This window comes from Paralichthys olivaceus, chromosome 14 (genome assembly GCF_024713975.1).
Source record: "Paralichthys olivaceus isolate ysfri-2021 chromosome 14, ASM2471397v2, whole genome shotgun sequence".
NCBI lineage: Eukaryota > Metazoa > Chordata > Actinopteri > Pleuronectiformes > Paralichthyidae > Paralichthys > Paralichthys olivaceus.
In genome coordinates this window covers 3,252,862-3,275,406 of record NC_091106.1, presented here as the reverse complement: position 1 = coordinate 3,275,406, position 22,545 = coordinate 3,252,862, and the positions used below count along the sequence as shown (strand labels likewise).

Below are 22,545 nucleotides of genomic sequence, written 5' to 3'. Positions count from 1 at the left end.
TTTGTTAAATTCTGCTCATAGAAAGCCACAACAAGAAGAGTTTTATAAAGACATACGACCACTGAAGAATAACAGAACAAGGTGGGCGACTTGAAAACTTAATTGCTGTTTTCCCCTCCACTAATATTTCCTCTCGTTGGATACCTCATTGACTCTCATTTGCAAAGGAAAAAATGCTGAGATACCTTTTTCATCGAGTCTAATAAGTGCAACTGCTGTCACACACTCTCCTTTGTCCTGAGTGGTGAATCGAAATCCACGACATCATCAAGGACACAAGACCATTAAGCTGTTTTCAAAGATAGAGCTTATTAGTTCAATCTAAAAGAAGAGTATTTTGACACAGTCAAGTCTCTGAGGTAGTAGTTGTGTCTGTGTCCTTCATGTCTAGAAGTAGGCCTGTTGTCTACTGGGCACAGAAAAGTCATTATTCATGGTCTGCACCATGCAGATGTTAATGGCCCTTGTGTGCACCACAAAAATTCAACCTGGCCCACTTTACTTCTCTCACAAGGTACCAGCAGCCAGCTCTATGAGATTATTTATAGAACAGATTTCCCCTGGGTTGATTGGAGCCTCAACTCCTCAAGCAGCCATACCCAAACAATAAGAGAGCAGCCTGCAAAATAACTTTGTCTTTATTACTACAATAAGGGCTAGTTCCAGATCGCTATTTCCTGTAGATACCAACAAGTATGCACTTTCCTTGAAGTTTTTTTCCGCTTTTGACTTTTTCTTACCCTTCCCCCCTTCTGTGTGGCTTAATGGAGAAAACACATTCTGCACATATTGGCTGAGACTGCTACTGCCATGCTCCCATGAACAAGTGGAGCTGCTCTAGGTGTAGGTCACCTGACACCTAGAGGTGCTGGAGAGCACCAGAGAATGAAATTAGAAATTAGAACTAAATTAGAAGAAAGAGCTAAATAGGCCACATAAACCATAATGACAAAAAAGTATGGATTCTTGCTGGGCAATGTCCACACAGCGCAACTAAATACTAAATCTGTGGTAAAAATGTATTTATGACGTGAGGCATGAAGGTTTCCAGGTTGTTTGTGTTCAAAAAACAGACATCAGTTCTTCAACTGACAGTGCTTTTCACTACGAGATAAATTTCAACCAAGTTTCACTCATCCAGACTCCAGCAACAACATCTGTGATCTCAGCATGCATAGATAAACCTCAACATGCCACACACACGCGCGCACACACACAGACACACACACGCACACAACACCATGCTTGCCTGTCACTCTACCTTCTCGCCCCTCTCTCCTGGGAAACCTCTCTTTCCTTCATCTCCCTATAGAGTGTATGAGAAAAGCCGCTCAGAGAAGCAGCGGGGCAGTAAAAGCAGACACGCGCTTTCAACCGGGACAAAATGAGAGATGAGCAAAGTTTCAGGGCGGAAAGGAATGCTCCCTCTTGACATGGAGCTGACAGGAGGAGATGTAAATCTCTAGAGGTGACATCAGGGGCCTTCTATCATGTTGGTCCCTAGATCAAAGCAACAAATGGTTGCCTTGGAAAAAACTTAACGGTAGCCAGCAGAGAGAGGATTCCTCATCCAGATGAAAAAATAAGGATGACTCATATTAACCCTCTTTCACTAGCACAAGCTTTAAGTGAAATATATAATTTAAATCCAATTAGATAAGATATACTCCACTGTGACAAGCTGAAAACTGTCTGGAGATATAACTGCCCACAATAGACTGCTGACCTAAGGAGAGCAGGTAGGACTCAGAACATCAGCACTTCTAAGGTTTTGACTATGGCTCTGAACAAAACAGAAAACAGGTTGCAAGCTTCAGCTATTCCTTCTATATTGTGACACAAAAGAAATTTTAAAATCTTACCTCAATTCCCTGGTCACCTTTAACTCCCTGTAAAACAAAGCAAATACTGTAATTAAAAAATAAATACTTACAACAGTTACAGCAGTCCACTAGATGGAGTACAAGTTCCTCTATATCCATTACATTACTGTGTCCAGAGTTTGGCTGCATGAAAAAGCAACAGCAGTATTATTTGGCTGATCTGACAGGTGAGGGTAATGAAGTGCAAAAAAATACTTGACATGATTGATTTGTGTAGTTTCTGCTTTTCTCTGTAAAATAGAAATACATCTTTGCTGTGTAAGCAGTGATGTAGAACATAGAACTCAATTTATCTGGACCTGCTGCAGTTTATGAGACTGTGGTGACTCAGCATGGTAAACTGAGTAAATCTAGAAATCACATCTACACAAGAGAGACAGACTGAAATAGATTTAGCACATTAAGCACTCAGTTTTTTGTTTTCTTTTTGATTTACAGGAACTATTTCTTTTAGATGTGAGGCTGTGGAAGTCGAACATTTTACTTTAGTCAGTCTGTCCCTCCCAGATTATGCTATTGCTAACAGATGTCAGCGATATCAGGCTGATGTGATGTCAACACAAACAGTTCCGATGAATCAAGCAGACTGTCTGTGGCCTAAGTGATCATTAAAGCAGATTGGTTTAGTTTGTCAAAGCATCTGCTATTGACAATCCATGTTTAAGTGTTGCATTTAGTTTCTCACAAGCTCAATAATGAATATGTAATTTGCCAAGGGAATGAAATCCACACTTTACAGTGTAATAATTTGTTTACAGGTTAACCAATAATATGCACTTCACATCACTTTATATTTAAGTAAATAACAGTGTTATAGAAGAGGCTCATCTTCCTGACTTAAATGAATTTAATGAAAATGAATAAACGAAGGGCGGTGTAAATCAAAATCTAACTGAATTGGGAAAACAGTGGTATTATCTGGCCTTAGTCCAAACATTGGAAGTGAAAGCTGGAGGAGCAGTTTGCATTTCATCCAAGTTATCTAATCTCTTTTGAAGAACCTCTAGTTCGACCACAGTGCCTTTGAGGCCCTCTTCTCTGTCCTCTCGGTGACCTTCAACTCAGTAGCATCACGGCCTCATAAAGCTCATGGCAGACAACAGAGACAGGAGACCAGTTTGATTTCAAACAACAAACAGAAGGATGGTAGAAGTTTACAAGGCAATAATCTGCACAGAAGCTAACGGCAAAAGGGTACTTCAAGCAGTCGAAGCCCCTGAAAAGCTCGGTATAAACTTAAGAGGGACACTGTGTTTTCACTGTGACCTTTACAGTTCACTCAATCTGAGTTTATATTTTGGTTTCAGGCTAAATTACTTTCACAAAGAGCCATGCTGATGATATAATGTAAACTGTGGCTGTGTCGTAGCTGCAGCAGCACCATATCCACCTCACTGGAAAGCTTTACTCTATATGGAATTTAGTAGAGAGGTAGTGATAATGATAACTTATTCATATTCTATACATAATGAATGACACAGTTTTTTAAATTATTCAATTTGAAGGCTCTATTTAGCATTAAAGCAAAATCACAGATTGATTCCTCAAAGGTCCAATAATAATAAATTAAAAACATAGTAAAAATAGTAGTGTGACTGCAGAGGATCACCAGATCACTGGATCTCATTGGACAGATCAGTAACACGTTCCCCACACAGTCAGTGTGGTAATATTTCGGTTCGAACAGCACACATTTTTTTTTTTGAGGAGCTGGTGCATGTAGCGGATGCATCTAGCAGCTGAAGAACCAGCAACTAATAGCAAGCTGACAGGAAAGTCAATATTTCACTTGGCCAGAAACACAACTCCAAACGGATGCTCAGTGTCTGCTCGATGTCTCTATTATGTTATCCATAGCAACTTCATGAGGTGATGATATGTCAGACTATGATTTTTGCCCTAAACACTCTTCACAGCATTTACGCTCCTTCCTTTCTTCTACGATTTCACTCCTACTCAATTGAAGTTAGAGCTTAGTCTTCATTCCTTCAATGTGAGTTGACTACCTAACTATGACACCTCATGCCTGGCCTGCAACAGACACAGTAGCCTCTTTTTATAATTTTAAAGTTTATTTCTCCTCTATGTAATTTTGGCAGCCTTCCTATTGTCATCTATAAAACCCTCAAACATTCTCAACTCTAGTAATGCCATATAATGGCTTGGATTAGAGTTGAACAGTTGCTCTGTACATGTGCATATGTGTGTGTGTCCGTGTGTGTTCTCTAGAGGAACTCTGCTAAGCCATGGAAAGGTGGAGAAGGACAAGCACGTGGAGAGGGTAGCGGGCAGAGCCCACTTTGACCCCAATACACAACTTCAAAGCCAAGGTTATATCGGCTGTCATCACACAGAGCATGTGCATGCTTTTGTTTTGTGACAGTGTTTGTGTGTGAGTACACACTGTGTCCATGCCTGAGAATAATGTGCAATAATCCACCAAACACTTTCCATTGATTAAATGTCAAAACCATAAATGTAGCAGCAGATGCTACCTGCATCATTTTGTGAGGTCAGGGTCTCTATTTCTATGATATCAGTTCTGAACAACCCCCAAAGCTTTATATAATACCTTTTGGTACCACTTAATAGCACAATAACAGGTTTGTTTCCAGGACTAAACAGAAACAGAAAACCTACAAAGCTACTAAGTTGAATATAGCCTAACACCACAGTAAAACATATAAGTTGTAAAACAGGTAGCAAGTGAAATACCTTATGGCCTTCAGGACCTGATGGGCCCACATCGCCTCGATCACCCTGTGGAGAGAGGGACACAAAAGACTGATTCACAAGAAGTGGACATAATTCTTGTGAGTGAGCACAACACAGGTAAAGGCAAAATATTTTTTTAAACCCATCTTTTGAGTCATTCACTGAGCACTTTTATCAGGAACATCATACTAATATTGCTGATTTGTCAGTTGTACATTCATGTTGCCAATCCAACTCATCACAAATGTTCTTCTGGATTCACGTCTGGTGACTGTGGAGCTCACTGACGTTTACTGAACTCATTGTGGCAGAGGCTGGCTTTCTATTCAGTGCCTTTCTAGTTCATGCTGATGCTTTTCTATTCACCACAGTTGTTAAGATTAGTTATCTAAGTTACCATAGCTTTTCCTGAAGTTCCAACCAGCTACTGAACAATATCTGCAGGCATTTATACACTGCACTGCTGCCACATTACTGGTTGATTGGAAAATTGCATGAACAAGCAGGTGTACAGGTGTCCCTAATAAAGTGCTCAGTGAGTGTATTCAAGACCATACAAAGCAATGAGAAATAATCAACCCCCCACAGGTACATGAAAGCACATGATACATGAAGGTCCATCATTACAATGTGTACAATAGATAGTGTACTGGAATAAATATTTTCTACTCAATCCATCAAAATCCAAGCTACTGTGTATTGTTTTTCAAAGGTGAAAGGCATAAGGCAGTTTACCTTATGTCCTGGGACACCTGGCTCACCCTGGATGGATAAAACACAGTGTAAGTACATATCCAGCCAGTGTGACAAATTGACAGGTAAAAAATGGGGACACAGGTAGATACAGAAATTCTGGCTTAGGCTTGATTTGTGGTTTGCAATGTCATGTTTTCCACCTTGTTCTGCAACCCAGTTCAGCTTTTACTGTTCATGCTTTATTATGGTGAGAACAACTGAGGTTCAGTTCTAAACTCCTGATCTACATTGCTCTTTTTAAATTATCTGTGACAGTTGATGTATCAAGTGAAGATCTATTCATCTTATCCAAAGAAAACAGAGATTACGGTGCGTTGTTTCTGTTGTGCATGATGGTGGTCTAAATTTCACAGAAGCTGCATGGAGACCAAGTGAAAAGATGTTGACTTGAACCCTGTTTCTTGTGGCATGTTTTATTTGGGCCCCAGTGTGTGTGTGTGTGTGTGTGTGTAGTGATTCTGGAGTCATCTTGAGAAGGCACAGTGATTCTGCTGTAGTTTTTTTAGAACTGCAATTTCACAGTTTGGACAAGATGACAAATCTGTTTACCTTCAGTCCTGGTAAGAGCTGCAGAAAGAACAGAGATATAAGATAAATGTCATACAAACAAACTTTCCCTGATGAGAATGTTCTGGAAAAATAAAGGTCACTGAACCAGACTTACCCTTGGGTCCTTTCCTGGTTTGCCTGGCTCACCTGGTTTACCCTGTATGACAAAAGCAACAATTCTTAAAATGTATTCTACAAAACTAACTGTGATACCAGTTCCACAGTTTAAATTTGCAACTATTTTGAGGAAATTAAGAGCCTGAAAATATTTACTAAGGTAATGACTTTAAACTAGCACAATAGGAAATGGAAGCACCTTTTCCTTTTATAAAATGAACATCTCCCATGGTTGACAAAGTGAAACGGTTTCTGTTCTCAGGTGGAGACATGGAATCAAAGTCAGCTGTTTAATAGCTGAGTCATTAACAGCATGTCAAAGCTGTAGGTCCCTGTCCAGAAATGCTGTGTTCAAATCACATACAAAGGAAGTTTAAATTGTGAAAGATTGGATTTATGCAGGATTATAAAGTTGGGTGTGTGAGGGATTACTTTGAACGGCACATATTGGTTCAACGTTGATTGAACTCAATCACTGAAATCAAGTGACCAATAATTCTTTCTTTGTGCAGCCCAGCTTGGGGCAAAAGTGAGCTGTGGACACCCAATCAGGGTGAGAGACATTTCTTGTTTTGCCCCTGGTGTGACTGCAAACCATTCTTATGAAACAGTATTCAAAAATAAAATAGTATCATTTACTGTGGTTGCATTTCAGTCCTGGGCACCCAATTGAGAATTTCAAGCAAGAAATTCAGTTGCTTTTCAGGCTCCAAGCTATTTGCTCTTTGCTGAACCTCAATGATTAGAACCAGCCTTGTATTGGGTGTGACAGCAAGAAACATTCTTTCACAACAATGGCAGCTTCAACAAAGTTAAGCAGAGATGCTTCTATTGCATCAGTTACATCAGAACTTCTTCTTTAAACATGACAGACGGTGACCTGCAAAGTGACAGTTTCCAACAAAGCCCTCCCAGATTGTTCTATCACAAACCATCTGCCACAACAGCTTCAAGGTGAACTAACACATTAAATTACTATTGATGCAAAAAGCTGAGATGTTTTGTAAGTTTGCAAATTAACAGGCATATAAGTAGAGGGACTCACCGGTGTGCCACTAGCTCCAATCAAGCCTGGAGGTCCAGGGGGTCCTGGAGGTCCTGGGGGTCCCTGCGCTCCAGGCTCGCCCTGCTGAGAGACCGGGAGTTACAACCTGCCATGTTGGATAGAGCCTTACCACACTGGCCATGCCAACACAACAACAACAACACACTACATTCCAAATAAATGCAGCAGGGGCAGAGTTGCAAAGAGGAATAGTTAGATGGGGAGCGAGGCAAGTGGTTTAATGCTTGAGCACCGACATTCTCTGTTGATCTTGGTACTTGACTTTTCTCTATGAGATGATTTTGTAATCTCAAGGTTCTCTTATTAGCTTCTGTGGGGCTTTTAACATATTCTATGGACTTCATGAAATGTAACTTGTTCAGGTGTCTGGATATGATCAAGGAGCCTTGTGCTAGGGTCTTAGCAAATACCCTGGGTGAGAGGACACCAGAAAAAGACATTAGGTGTCTTTAATTATGAGACCAAAGCTGGTCCCAGACTGGAAATTATTTGACTGTAAGTACGGGAATTCAGTCATACATTGAAGAATGGCTGCGGTTATTGGAGCCTTTTACTGACTTTGATGCCTTGCTGTAAGGGCTTACAAAATGGTGATGGCCGATGGATCATAACAGGGTTTAAACACAGATGGGGTTTGTAGTTTCTCCCATTATGTTACAAAGTTTGGGACTTTAGGTCCCATGATGACACCTGAGCAGGTTCTATTTGGTGAAGACCACTGGAGTTGAAAAACTCCAGAGAAAACTAAGTGTACCTTTAGTTTAGAATATTTTGATGTGATTCATGGCGTCACACAGGAAATAAGTGACATAAACCTTGTTTTTTCTTTTAGACATGATCCTGGAGCTCTCATTTTTCTAAGACCTTGTGCTAAAGGTTACTTGAGCTATTACTAGTTTCGGTTAGCTTGGGTAAAAAACCTAAGTTATAATTAAATCACAAGAGAAAGTTTTTACTGTCTATATTTAAAAGAGATCGGTTTGATTGAGACATTGATATTTCCTGTGGTTTATTGGTCGTAGGCAGCTAATTTGTGTGTGGTTATTCTGAGGAGTCTTCACTGACAGTGAGAACCTTTGGAATTATCTCAAACCAAAACCAGAGACTAAACAAAATCAAATAAAGGACATTTTAAATGAGCACAGGATATGAAAAGAATAAACACACCTCACCGACTCCAATAAATCTGTCAGGCTGCTACACATCCTGAAACATCTTTTGTGGTTCATCCTCCTTTCGCAACATATAAAATCCAATTTCCTGATTGCAACTGGTCTCGTGTTTTTTCTGTATGAAAGTATCCCTTATCTTATAGGGCAATGAGTTTGGCACAAGATTGAATGTATGGTGCTGTATATTGCGTGATTTATTTTCACATGTGGTCCAGCTTAGACCAGAACACCAAGTGCAAAGGCTTACTTCAGTCACTCAGCAATCACTTCGTAACTGAAGGAGAACACACACGTACAGCAGCTCAGGAAGAGAATACGTTGCCAAGCTTCTATTCTCATATAATGGCGAACATATCCGTCTACATTGGCTCCATATTTTATCTTTCCTCCCCTATACTGCGGTGCATAATGTCCAGATATGATTTATGTCTCTGGACATGTTAGGCTTCTCTTAGAGGTCATTCAGTACACATCAAAAATTGAGTACACCCCTGGTAAATATCATTATAATGTTAAGAAATTACAAATGCTATTTACTTAATACAATTTTACTGATTTGTAGCCAAAGCCCAAAATCTAAATTAAATTATGATGAAAGATCCATACTACAGAACTGACTACAACAAAGGTCAGTACACCCTGAGATTATATTTTGAATTATTAGCATTATCTGTGATGACAGATTGGATCCTCCTGGGCATAGATGATCCCAGTGTTGTACTTCTCCGTCGAGATGTTCTGCCATTATTCTTGGCTCTACCTTTTACTTTAAATATTCAAAACAAGGGTTTTCTCTTTGATTTAAGTTGGTGAACATAGTTGCAGTTTGTTTTGGATCATTGTCATGTTGGAAAATCCCTCTCCTGCCAAGGTCCTTGAGTCTGGGAGTCATCTTTTAATTCAGTAATTGATAAAACAAACCTACCCCGTCTATAAACGCCACATCCCGTACTCATGCTGCCCCACGAAAGCACCCCCCCTCTTCATGTTTCATGGTCAGCACTATGCAGTCACTGTGGAAGTCCTGCCCAGGTCCCAGCAAAACTTGCTGGACCTCATCTGATTCAAACAAATTCATTGTGATTTAATCGGACCAAAGAACGCGCTGCCAACATCCATCAGACTTCTCTTCCTGTTCTAGGACAAATTTGAATCTTGCAGTTTTGTGATTAATGGTTTTCTCCTGGACGCCATCCTCAAAGTTGACATCATTATATGTCTTCCATATTGACTCATCAGTCACAGAAACTCACATTTCGACAGACAATCCTTGTGCCAAGTCAGAAGTACTCACTTATTTTGTGAAAATTATGAATGCAGAGTTAAGTTTTGTTGTTTGGCTCTTCCCTTACATCATTCACCTCCTAATAACTGATGCTCACAATCTGAATTCTCACTGCAGAGAGTTCCTCACCATGTGGAGACATGGAGACACAACACAGGCCTAAATTGACACAACTGTGGTGCACACCAATTCTTTTATGATCTTGTTACACTGAGGTTTTTCTTGGGAACCAATATTTTTTCATCTGGTATTTATTTTTAAAGGACCAGTTGGATTTGAGGAATCTATGAATATAATTTTAATGTAATATTCAAAATTGGATTTTAGTTTAGTTTAGATAAGTAAATAATAACCTATAACTGAGAGTTGTGATGTTTTCCTTACCTAAGAATGAACTCTTTTACTCTCATATAGGCTCTTCCACAGAAGCCAACATGGTCTATGTATGGGTTACCATGTATCTACAGTAGCCCAGAGCAAACAAACCCCACTTTAGCATTTCAGACGGTACTGAAGGAAACAATTTAGAAATGTCACCTTACAATGGGTTCTCCTACACACATAGTTTCAGTTGGTTGCAACCTCACCCCTCACTAGTACTAAACCCTTTACACCGGTCTTTTAAAAATATATTAAATTAAATACCATACAGATTTTGAAATAATATAAGTCTTATAAGATAATACAAGTATCAAAATAAAATAAAATAAAAAAACATTTTAGTGAAATTGCACAGGGGTGTAGAAGTTTTGGTTGTATTTTACCAAACCTAATTTGAGAATAATGGAGGATGAACATACAATTATATCAGAAGGTTCATAGTGTTTGCACAATGTATTAGTCCAACTTCCCTGACCTATCTGCAGATTATGACCATTTGGTTAGAGAGGCATTAACACCAGTTTTATATATTATCCACACAGAGAGCTACTTAGCCAATGAAACAGGAAGCTAAAGTTACAAACTGTGGCGTATGGAGTTTAAAATATGAGGAAGGAATAAGACATTTAGCATTTTGGAGCTAAAACCAAGAACTTTAAATCATCTTCCTTTGCTGCCTTCATTTTTAATAACTAATTTTAGGCTTGTCTGAGTCCTGTCTTGTCATTGACATGAAATACTAAGTGAGTGCAATGTCCCATTGAAGACTAAAGACTAAGAATAGAGATTTTTGGGCCATTATACCTTAGATTAGCTTTAAATGCCTGGTTCTTTGCCTGAGACCAGAAATAAAAGTTGTTTTTGTTTGAATACTTGCCACGCATCCTTAAAAGACAAGACCTTTTCACTTGAGTAAACATTCAAAAGCAGTAGCAGCCAAAAGTTGGTTAATTACAGCATGATGGTGGAAGGGGTCGGGGGAAGTTGTGGCAACAGATGACGGCGGTTGGCATCTACAGGGCGGACAGAGAGTAGAGGGCAAGTAGGGGCAGAGAGAATTGTACCTTGAGGCGTTTTAAGATTAGAGGGCTTATTGAGGGCATGTTTCGCACGGTGATGGGCAACATCTGCTGAGGGGGAGTCACAAAGCACAGGTGGCCACCGGTGCGAAAAGGTCACGAGGCAAAGGTCACCAGGAGGCCAGAGAAAGGAAACAGGGTAGAACCAGGAGAATGATGGAAGGAGGGGGGTTGTGGAGGAAAAAGAGAAATAGAACATGAGAGTGAAAAGCAAGAAAATGGGAAGGCAAAGGAGAGAAAAGGGAAACAAGGTTGAAGAAAGGAAAGACAAAATAAGGGCACCGGCACAGCAAACTATGGGCCTGGAGTGGCAAAGGGGAAGGTTCATGTATTGTGATGATAAAAATGTGAATGCAATCAAATTTCTGTTGTTTGGAAATCAAACATCCCTCATTGAGGATTTTTGAGCATCAATGTCCCCATTAACAGCTAACCAGGCCCCTAGATTGCAGCGGAGCAGAGGTGGGCGCCTGTCTTGCCACAAAGAGAGTACAGCAGCATAGTTAACAGTTCACATCCAGACTTACTGTGGCCAACTGTCCAACACAGGGCTGTACAATACGCCGCTTCTGTTGAGATGACCAGCATAATCAGATACAAGTTTAGGAGAGGGTCGTACAGGTGAGATCCCGCCGACAGCCACATATACCCACTGACACCAAGTAGAACCTGCTGCATGCAACTTGCCTACTTTTCACATAGCGTACATATTTCCAAAATTTTTATAATGCAGTAAAACTACTGTACTGTAACTACTTTACCCGCTACTTGACATGATATCAACATATTTCTAACTTTTTTCATTGTGACATCAACTGTGTAATTTTTGGGTCAAAAGAAACTGCATTATTTATATGGAAATATATACAGCATGTTATGAGTAATTATAAGTATGGGTATGAAAGGAGTAAAAGTAGGCAAGTGTGCTGCTTTGTCCCATTTCAAGCTATCCACCACCAACCTGGGCACAGGATTGACGATATAGAAGTCAAGAGCTGCCAATATTAAAAAGAAATAATTAAATGAAAAATAAATTACGTTTTCCATTTGTGTTTTTTTAAATTATATTTAAATTAATTTAAGAATTAATTTAAAATATGTCTGCAGATGCTGATGTCATAAGTTGTATTACAAGCACAATAAATTCAATTTTCAACTTGCACTACATTTGTTTGCAGCCCATAGTCTTTCCTGCTTGTTTGACAATAATAACAATTAATTGGAGCCATAATTATAATCAATATCATTAATTTGAAATTAACTTGTTATTTTCAAAATGATCTGAAAATGAAATTGTCACTTTCGTAATCACATTTTTGGGAACATTTTAATGGTAATTTTATTTTAATATTGGCATCACTGTGCTTCAGCAATGGCTTAAATACAATTAACTTTAATTCCAGTAACAATTTAAAGAGCTATTGATTGTTTATCATGTGAATGTCACTTGACAAAATTGTGTCCGACAACCTTGTCATGACATTTATGTTTTCAGCGTTTTCCTGTGGGTGGAGAGCACAGGGATGAGGAGAGCCTTGGCTCTGGGGCACTGGCTCTCTTTGCGGCACGACTTGGTGACACCTGAGCTCAGGGTTATCTATCAGGGTGTGGAGGCACCCACAAACCTTTAACATCAGAGACTGACTGGAGCGCAAGGCAGCCAGGGTTTTCAATGGAAGATCCTGCACAAAGAGGTCCTACACACCAAGGAAGTGGTCATTTCAGTCAGTGCTGGTAAACCATAGTCCAGCCACACACAAAAATGAGTCCAATCTTCTAAAGTTTGAGTTTAAAGGTTCAGTGTAGGGTTTAGGTGGATCTATTGGAAAATATTTAATTAAATATGCATGGTTCACAGAGTATAAACACCTGAAACTAAGAATCATTAGCTTAGAGTGACCTCTTTATATCTACATCAATAGCCATGCCATGTTTTAGCAGTAGCCCAAAATGGACAAACCAAACACTAGTTCCAGTTCTTTTTTCAGATAGTGAGATGTTAAGGTGATTATCAAACTCATGCCTTTGTGTTAAGCACAGAGCTTGAATCCGAATGTGCATAGCCTAGCAAAGCATGAAGACTGGAAGCAAGGAAAACAGCTATCCTGGCTCTGTGCATGGTGGATTTTTTTATTTTATTTAGCATATATATGAAAGATACAGTAAAACAATATTTTGGGAGTTGGTCAACTTGGAGGTTATACTTGGTGAACTTGTATTCGAAAGAGAAATACACCATCATTTGTCAAAAAACTGTTCCCACTGCTTCCAGTCTCATTGCTATATGCTAAGCTGAGCACAACCTGACTGCAGCACTGTGCTCACAGAGGGATGAATATATTGATATCAGACCTCTCATCTCACTGTCTGAGAGAGAGAAAAGTATTTTCCTAAAAATACTGAATCATTCCTGTAAAAAAAATGACATAAAAACAGAAAATGTGATTTTCTTTCTTGCTGGCTTTGTCTCCAAACACTGAACCTTTTACCTTCACCAACAGTAACCACCACCCCCAACCCCCTTGGGTATTACTACATGATTGAGGCCTGGAGTGTGAGCACACACAGGGCCTGGACCCCCCATAAAACTGCTGCAGGGGGCTGAGAAAAGAAGTGTATGAAAAACAAAATCGAGAGGCATACGGCTTGTTAGGGAGCTTGGCTTTCTTCCAGGCTTAAAACATCAAACCCCCAAACCTCTCTGGGTCCTTCTTCCTCTGGACTTCCCATTCTGAAATTTGTCTGGCCTGAAGCATTTGTAGTTGAGAGATGTATATCACAAAATGATGCATTACCGATAACAGCTCATAAAAAAAACATCTCGACATGCATCACACTGTTATTTTGAGGGGCTTTAATAACGGTAGTGGTTTAATAACTGAAAGGTTGAATTACGCTGGAAATGGACTAAGCTACCTAAAAAATCCCCCTGTACACAGGAGACTCATTCTTGGCACCGCCACACAAACAGGCTCTTATCATGTCTGACTGTTTGCTGCCTGTAATTTCCCTGTTTTTTTCTTCTCAACAAGCCAAACCCCAGAGTTCATGGGCCAAAGAGCTGCACAGCCTCCGCATGTGCTACACATCACTGTGCTAGAAGACATGTGTCTGTCCAGCTTATGCAGTGGTTTCTCCAACCTTTCTTTTCTGTCTCCTCTGTAAAGACAATGTTTAAGGCTGCAGAGTTGACAATAGCACAGATTCAGCATGTGTCCAAATAAACAACAAGTTTAGAATGCAATAGTTGTATCCATTTCTGAATTTTACCTGAAACATTGATGATGAAGTGGAAGCGAGAAAGAATTGATTGCACCATAATGTGTTCTTACCCGGTGTGTGTAGTCTCCACATGTGCCCTGGAGAGAACAGGAGAAAGTTCAATCAGAGATCAGATGATTTAGACCTTTATGCTAAGTGGTCATAGTTGTATACTAAAGATGTTACAGGTGATGATCAGCTATGATAAGTGCGGGTCAGCATGAGAAAACAGTCTATGCTCTGCGGCTACAGGGGTTTGCCTTGTCTGAGGGAACACAATGATGATGTCATAGTGATGTCATCAAAAATATTCATCCTTGGCTTGGAGAGTACTAATTTATATCAGAAAGTTTAACAGCCTGGGTAATTACCAGGCAGGGAAGGGTCAATAAAAAGAAGCCAACACTTTGCATGGGGTCAAATGTAGCATTACAGTGCTAATTAGATGAAGCACTCCTTCAACAGGCCTTAGAGTGAATGATCTGAACAAGGCTGGTAAACCATGTGAGTGAGTAAGTTACTCACTGGTCAAATTGTGAAACTACTGAAAACAATGTCTCACCTTCTCTCCTTTGGGTCCGAGCTCCCCCTATAAAGCAAAAACATGTGGTTATACAGTTATCTTTTGAATAGATTTTGGAGAAAAGAGCCAGATAACATTTTCGATTCCAGACTTCAGAAACTTACTGGCTGTCCTTTGGGACCACGCTGACCCTGAAAGACACCGGCAATGCAGTCAGTCTTGAAAATAATTTAGGAATTGATTTTCACGTGAACACAAATTCCTGTCTTTATGACTTTAGGGGTTCAAAAAGGCAACTAAAGTGAGCTGAACAGCAAAACAAGGTTCAATGCAATCATACATCCAAGGCTACTAAAATGCGAGCTTCACTGCTGGTAATAATATTCTAGTTCAATTATGCTTCGGAGAAATTTAAGTAATGCTCACCATGTCTCCCTTCTGTCCGTTCTGACCCTGTGTAAACATTAAAACACGAATTAGTGCAGGGGATAGAATCACTAATCTCAATCTAAATAAACTGATTGATTCAGTTATTTTGTTATGAAGACTCTTAGAAACAGCCATATCATGTTTAACCTCAACTTAATAATAATGATGCTAATAGAGATTTTATTACAATAATAACCATAATCATTCTTAGCTTAATTATTACTCATTATCTCCACAGGGAGCTGGGATCTGGCCACTGAATGAGCACTCAGTTATTCACTTATTACACTATTTGACAGGAGCTGTGGGGAAACTCACAGTTTTGCCATCCAACCCAATTGGACCCTGGGATGAAAGAAAAGAGAGAGAAAGATATTAGAGAATATGAAGAGCAGCGATTGCGTCACAAAAGCTGCCGAGCAGCTGAGCAGAGCTCCTGTCCGATAGCAGAGAGCAGTTATTCTGTATCATTTCTGATTTTGTATGGCTTGTATTGAAGGAAGCATCTATAGCACTTGAATGGAAAGATAGTTTCTATATAACATAGAAAAAAACATTCAATAGAATAAAAGTTGTCTCACACTATTAAATATTAATATATATAAATATATATATATATATATTTATATATATTAACATTTATGTTGACAAAATAAAAAACTACTACTACTCTTGCATTGAGCCAATAACCACTCTCTTGAGTAGAAAATAATTTTAGAATGAACAGAGTTTGCTGTCATATTAATTCAACTATTGAAAGTAATCATTTACAGAATCAACCAAACAAACATCCCAGTGACGACTTACCGGAAAGCCTGGAAAGCCTCTTGTTCCGGGTTGTCCCTAGAGAGAAGAAGAAAAAGCATCAGTGTGTTTGTTGTAATTCTTAAAGTATGGTGTGAGAATCAGCTGGAGCAGGTTAGTGAAAGGAGATACCTGGGCTGTTCAGCCTTTTTGAAAAGATGCTAAAGCTTGTCACAGTGCAAATTCTATGATCAAGAATCATCTACCATGATCAACACAATTCTAGAGTTTTGAAAATTCTCAATGACAAAGATCCATCCAATGGGTCATGACCAGTAAAAAGTGACCAGTAAAGTAAAAAATGTTCAATCACAACCACTAACTCAAATAAGGTCCTTAGAAAAATTGAGATGCAGTGAAAGTTAAGTTTCTGAAAAGGCGTATGAATTAAATATATTGTTTGAGTGTTTCCAAGGTCTAGTGTTGGATGGAAATGCATTCTGCATTGAAAACAACATAATTTCCCATGACAATGTCCCCTGCATACATTTAATACATCATTGTGTATGTGCTAATGGACACCATGCACATACACACACACTTGTGTGCTGCTGTTTGCAGTCCACAGTCAAACTGTGAAGTTGAAAGCCTGTCTCTCTCTGGAAATGATCTGTTCACCGATCTATCCAACCTGATGACCCGATGACAATGTGGCAAAGAAGTCACAGCACTTGGCTCAACTAAGCAGCCTCTTGTTCCTTTTACCTCTCTGTTGAAATACCTTCGATGTTCCATCTAGGGTCACTACTGGAGTTCCTCATGTCAGTTTCACCTGCTGTGGTAAACAAGCTTCTAAGTGTTAGGGACTGACTGGCTCTCTAAGTTAAAGACTTGGCTCCTACTGTGCGGAGCTTCCTCCACGGCCTGTTACTCATTAGAAATGCCTATTACCATCCAGGAAGTGTGGGCACACACAGGTATAGATTGTAATAGCCATCAATTATAAAAACAGATGTGTGCTCCACTTAAGTTGACTGGGCTCTTGGTTATGCCACCTTTCGCAACTTAGGAGGCAATATTGTCCTGGAAATTGAAAACACGAAGAAAAAAAAACTTAAGTAATATTTCCTCCCAAGATTTGGGGATTTAACAAGAGGAACCATTGAGGCCTGGTGCCTGATGACGAACACTGACCCCAGTCGGACCAGGATGAGGTTTCTCACTCTGCTTCCTGATAAAACAAGCATGACTAATGATCCAATTTATGGCCAAATTACACCTCCAATCCAGTTGAACAATGCCGCTGTCTCCCCACAGTCTGTAAAAAAATGTATTATTCCATCATTTGTGGTGAATTCTTCCAGTCTTTAACTAAGATGGTTTTAAACCTGAGTCCAGAACCGCTTGAGTCTAGAAAGAACAAGTCACTCAGTCACTCCAGTTGTCTGGTTTAATCAACAGAAATGAAAAATGTCAGTCAGTGTCAAAGAGCCTGATGCGTTAAGCAGAAGTCTATTAAAATGGTAGCCCATAAAAGATTCTGGCACGCAGGCAGGCAGCAGTAATTGAAGATAAGAGGTTTATTAGGTGTAGGAACATGTGAAGATACTTACAGGAGGTCCTCTTGGTCCAATGATAGATAGACCTGGCTCGCCTGGTGCTCCCTGTGGACAGATAGAAAGACAGGAAGAAAACATAAGTTGCTTTCTCAGTCAACCCCAGAGATCTGTGAAATTCAGCACATCGATGCATTCCTCCGAAGGTAAATACAGTAGCAACAGACGGGGAAAATTACTCCACCAGCGCCTACACACAAGGTGTCTACTTCCAACACAAACAGTAAATACCACTTCTCAGACAACCATAGTGGACATGCATAACAGTGTAAAGCTCTGAAGATTTCACAGTAACGTTAATCTGCGTTGCATTGTGAAATAGCTGGTGCGAGAAGCTCAGTGAGTATTTGTAGGGAAAATTGGATGTTCAAATGTGATTATTGGGGACAGATGGTCAGGTTTTAGTATTTCTGCAACTGCAGAATCTGAAATTTTCACTCATAAGTCCAGAGAGTTTTACTCAGAATGGTGAGGAAAACAAAACAACATTGGGAAACGCAAGGCTGAAGTGACACAGACTGACTCGACAGTTAATGACTGAAAACATAGCCTGGTCTGATAAATCTGGGACATTAATACCCCTCAGTCGGTCATGGTTTGAATCTGAGTACTGTCTCTGCCACAGTTTACCGCCTTCTAATGGACACTTCCAGCAGGATAATGCTCATCAAACTGGTTTTATTAGCATTAGACAGTGAGCTCAGTGAATGTCAGTGATCTCCCCAGTCACCAGATGTGAATCCAAGGAGATGATGTGGTGTAGTCACGTCATGGAGCACACTCTCAAAGGAAAGTTTGAAAAATCTTGTAGAATCAGTGTCAAAGAACTGCGGCTGTTCTTAGAGAGTGACAAGGCCCTTCCAATTATCAGTATGGTGTTCCTAATAATGTGCTCAGGCTGTGTATGCTCCCTGCATTCAAATAAAAAGGAAGCCAAAATATTATTTTAGATTGTCATCTGAAGAGTGATTCAAACAGCAGCCCCTCCATTTCCCTGCACTTGGGGGGGGGGTCCGGTTACTATTTCTGTTTCCTAGTGCTTGGCTAACAACCACACTTATCACAGTGGAGTGACAGTCAAGAATGTGCTGTCCGTTTTCCTTTTCGAAGCACTCTCGACCCCACACATAACAAATCATGTTGTATTAGAAAAGAACAAATCTATAAATCTGCTGTTTCCCTGTTTAAATACAGTTGATCCAGCAGACACAATTATTTTTAATTTGTTAAGGTCACACAGAATACATCTTATTAAAGTTGAGTCAGTGTCAGTAGACACAGATTAGTCATCATCCTAATGCATATAAATTGTATGTCAATTATTTCTTTAGCTCTGTTTTAACTCAGATGCTGAGTGTTACTTTTCTTCACCAGCGAGTTGCTAACTTTGTCTGTCTGCTGTTTGGTGCTTGGCAGGTGGCACTGCCGCAAACAAAGTTGATAAGAAAATCAGATGGCTGGAAAACCAACAAGTCCAGTAAGGAGGCTCAAAAGCTGAAGAGCTGATGAGGAGACCATGGATTTATTGATAATCTCACAAAAGTGAGCACATATTAACAATTTAGTCATTGTTAATATGAAACTTGTTTACCACTGCAGGTGAAAAGAAAAAGAAACCTTTGGGGAAATATGGTCAGTCATTTCCAGGATTGCTCGGCTTGAGCTTTGAGGGGGCTCTATGGAGTGTTCTTGTAAACAGACAGTTTCTTTTCACATTTGGAGTTTCATACCAAAATGCAGTGTGTGTATCCTTGAGGCCCAATAAATGTGGTGGATATATGTCCTTCCTCATAAACTTTTAAAGCCCCAGTTCTGTAACTTTCATTGTTTATGTTGATGTTTTTTGGCTGGCAGACTTCTCTGCCTTTTTTTTCCCATTGGCTCCAGCCACACTTATTAGTTTTAAATATTCGTGTGAATGCTGCTGGCCGGGATAAGAAAGAAAACTCCAGGGTCGTGTTTTAGTCTCGAAGGACAGAAACTGAGACTTTTAGAAGTGATGATGTAGACACCACATCAGTCATAACTACGCATTGCCAACACCTACTGTCAGTAACAGTGTCACCTCATCGTCACTTCAAGAGAAGACTTCCCTGGTCTTGCTTTTGTTCCTCTTTCCATGACCCAAACCAAGGTTCATTTCTTTGTTACATTGAATATATTTGATCTGGTTACTTTTGGTAACAGTTTACAGTGGCAACCATGTAATATCAGTAGGGTACCACTACCAATAAAATCAATGTACATGTCCTTCAAACGCTAAATTGTCTGAGGTGAAGCCTACAAGCAATCCTGTTAGCAGCGTCTACGTCTTCTTCTGTAGCTTAATGCTATCCCAACTTCCAGCAATTAGTCCAAAGCTCTGAACTATTCAGGGTTCATCTTCCAAATGATCCAAATCAGGGTTTGTTTGATCTGGACCAGGACCACCTCTTTATATTGGACAAATGTTTTGTCCATCGGTCCAGACTGTGGTCAGAGGCACCTTTCACACCGGTTACTTTGGTTCAGACGAAGGCATGTACCAAACCAGGTGTGAAAGCCCTCCAAGCCAGAGTACTGCTTCCTGTTCCCACCACCACAGGCTTGGCCAGTGTGCCTGAATGTTCATGTGATCAACACATAACAGTTTTAGCTGCTGATCTTTGGGATGGTGTAAAAACTTTGATAAGCATCACTCACATGCTCTGCTTCTTGTGAGCATGCACAAGACTAGAAAAAAAGGGACACACTCTAAAGCATTGCTTCATAGAGCTCACAGTGATGAAACATTAGTTTCAGTTTGGGGTCAAATTTTACTTGTGAGCAGCCAAGCATTTTACTGGATGTAACCCACAGGTCTGAGCTGATTTTAACTGACAAGCCACCAATGTAGCAAACTTCTGACATTTTGTGGGTAGAGTTCATTACATTGATGTGAATAAAAGTGATTATTTAGATTTTTATGTCCTTGTTCTGCTTACATTGGCAATTTTACTTTTGCATTTCATGAAGCCAAGTGGGAGATGGTGGACCTCCAGTAAAATGTGCCTCACATGCAATTTCCACCTTGAGGCTAATATTAATCTTTTCCCTCCCAGCCGGCAGCTCATATTTACAGTAAGAACACGACAGAGTGCTAAGATTTAACTGTGGCCGGACACACCAGGTACAGCATTATTTAACTCAATGTGTAATTCATTCTACCTTCTCTTTGAGAATCTCCTCGCGTACTCTGCTGTGGCCTCTATAAATGTCGCTCCGCTTTCTTTGGGGAGTCTTAAATTAGAACTCTTAGACACTGATGTGACAAATTGTTACTATTGTGTTTCAATGTGTAAAGAGCTCAGGTAATCCAACCAGGGTGGGAAACCATTTATAGAATGTGATCCTGATGCTGTCTAAAAATACAGACTTGAGTTCCTGATATAAATCACATGCTACCTGTACACACAATACAGCTGTGCACTAACACCACCGCCCACCATCTTTGCAATGTCTCAAATGACAGCCTATTTTATACATCAATGTTTTATTACAACTCATCCTACCTATGCTGATGACAAGCAGACTGGGTTCACCACAGGTGATCCAGCTAACAAAAGACACCAAACCAAAGCCAGGAAATGAGAGGACAAAGCTGCAGTTTATCTTCAGCTGGTGCTTCATTGCATAATCCTGCTAAAAGCACATGCTCCTAAACTTACCTTCTCCCCTGTGTGTCCTTTTAAGCCCTGGGATCAGTCACAGCAGACACAGTAGCATGCAAAAAGGTGTGAGGGGAGGAGAGAGACACAAGAGAGAGAGGAACCAGTGTTAGAGTCATATAGACGGTTCAGGGCATGCAGCATCCTCCAGCACTAGTGATGGGGAGGGGGGTGGTGACAGAGCTAAGGGGAGCTTTTATATGTGTCAGTTAAGTGGAGCTGAATGGAAACTCAAGGTCTAAATGTGTTTCAAACAAAGTGCATTTCAGATTGTTTAAACAGTGTCTTTCTTACAGTGAAATCAGGCCCAACCATTTTTATAACTTATTTATTATTGACATTATATTATATTATTATATTTGACCTGACAGCGGTCAAGGAGATAGTCCAGATAATATGATACAATTCATGTTATCATGTCACATAAGGTAAAAAAGACCAATGTCTTGAGAGGCTTTTTGATTTTATATGTGGTACATTCAGTTTAAATTAGTATTTAATTTGAAGTTGACAATTTTACACTGTGGATAATATAACAAGCTTTTAAAGCATACATACAGTCGGAAAAATCAATATGTAGCCAGGGCCACATTTCAGACATGTATGAATTAACAGATGAACCAAACAGTAATTTTTCTTCTTAATGGATTACATGATTTGATTTTTAGTAATATTCAAATTATCAAATATCTTAGCAAAAATGAAAGATTAACAAAAAATCCGAAAAGAGATGTGTTTGATCCGATTTGATTTGTCGGGTGTCAATGTCTTTTTTAATGTTATTAAACGATAGTTAAAACAAGCTACATCTGGAGCAGCTACAACAGCAACATGCTGCCCACATACAGATTCATCAGTGTTGTTATATATAATAATATATCAGTTAAACAGACCAAAACTGTATATATACCTTAATACTTCAACTACATTTTCTTCTGATATGATGTACTTTTAGTTTAGGGATTATCCTTCATGACCTTTACTTTTTTATACTATTGCATATTGGTACTTTTACTTAAGTTAAGGTTCTGAATACTTACACTACCACTGATGATTGCTGTAGAGTAAATAGCTGCAATCTATTACAGTCAGTGCAGCATCAAGAGGGATACTATTTTATCAGACACTGTGATACAACAAATCTTAGTAAAGGTTAAAAATGTTACTTCCCTGAGGGAAACACAGCTCTGTTTCAAGAGCAGAGTTAGACAAACACTTCAGTTCACCAGTTCTGGCCTTTCACTTAAAATCAGAGCAAAATACGTCAGTATTGTTCACCTTTA

At 39.6% G+C, this 22,545-nt stretch overlaps 1 protein-coding gene across 23 annotated transcripts in view; it reads right to left on the bottom strand.

The window, feature by feature from the left end:
* The window catches only part of col13a1 (collagen, type XIII, alpha 1), a 107,324-nt gene that overhangs the window by 28,696 nt on the left and 56,083 nt on the right, over nucleotides 1-22,545 (bottom strand). For 9 of the 23 annotated variants that reach the window (XR_011246009.1, XR_011246008.1, XM_069538371.1 and 6 more), the window contains exons 4-20: nucleotides 21,263-21,289; nucleotides 17,574-17,624; nucleotides 16,024-16,059; nucleotides 15,535-15,561; nucleotides 15,214-15,240; nucleotides 14,952-14,978; nucleotides 14,827-14,853; nucleotides 14,336-14,362; nucleotides 12,629-12,700; nucleotides 10,989-11,051; nucleotides 7,066-7,149; nucleotides 6,019-6,060; nucleotides 5,904-5,921; nucleotides 5,334-5,360; nucleotides 4,599-4,643; nucleotides 1,863-1,889; nucleotides 1,262-1,306 (exon numbers count right to left, since the gene is read on the bottom strand). Coding sequence is in view for 21 of the 23 variants with exons in the window: in XM_069538371.1 (XP_069394472.1) it covers nucleotides 1,262-1,306; nucleotides 1,863-1,889; nucleotides 4,599-4,643; nucleotides 5,334-5,360; nucleotides 5,904-5,921; nucleotides 6,019-6,060; nucleotides 7,066-7,149; nucleotides 10,989-11,051; nucleotides 12,629-12,700; nucleotides 14,336-14,362; nucleotides 14,827-14,853; nucleotides 14,952-14,978; nucleotides 15,214-15,240; nucleotides 15,535-15,561; nucleotides 16,024-16,059; nucleotides 17,574-17,624; nucleotides 21,263-21,289 (672 nt within the window). In the remaining 2 variants the exon portion in view is untranslated. Of the gene's footprint in view, nucleotides 1-1,261; nucleotides 1,307-1,862; nucleotides 1,890-4,598; nucleotides 4,644-5,333; nucleotides 5,361-5,903; nucleotides 5,922-6,018; nucleotides 6,061-7,065; nucleotides 7,150-10,988; nucleotides 11,055-11,530; nucleotides 11,573-12,628; nucleotides 12,701-14,335; nucleotides 14,363-14,826; nucleotides 14,854-14,951; nucleotides 14,979-15,213; nucleotides 15,241-15,534; nucleotides 15,562-16,023; nucleotides 16,060-17,573; nucleotides 17,625-21,262; nucleotides 21,290-22,545 lie in introns of all 23 variants that reach the window. The other 14 variants (XM_069538376.1, XM_069538384.1, XM_069538388.1 and 11 more) reach the window with 12 other exon arrangements.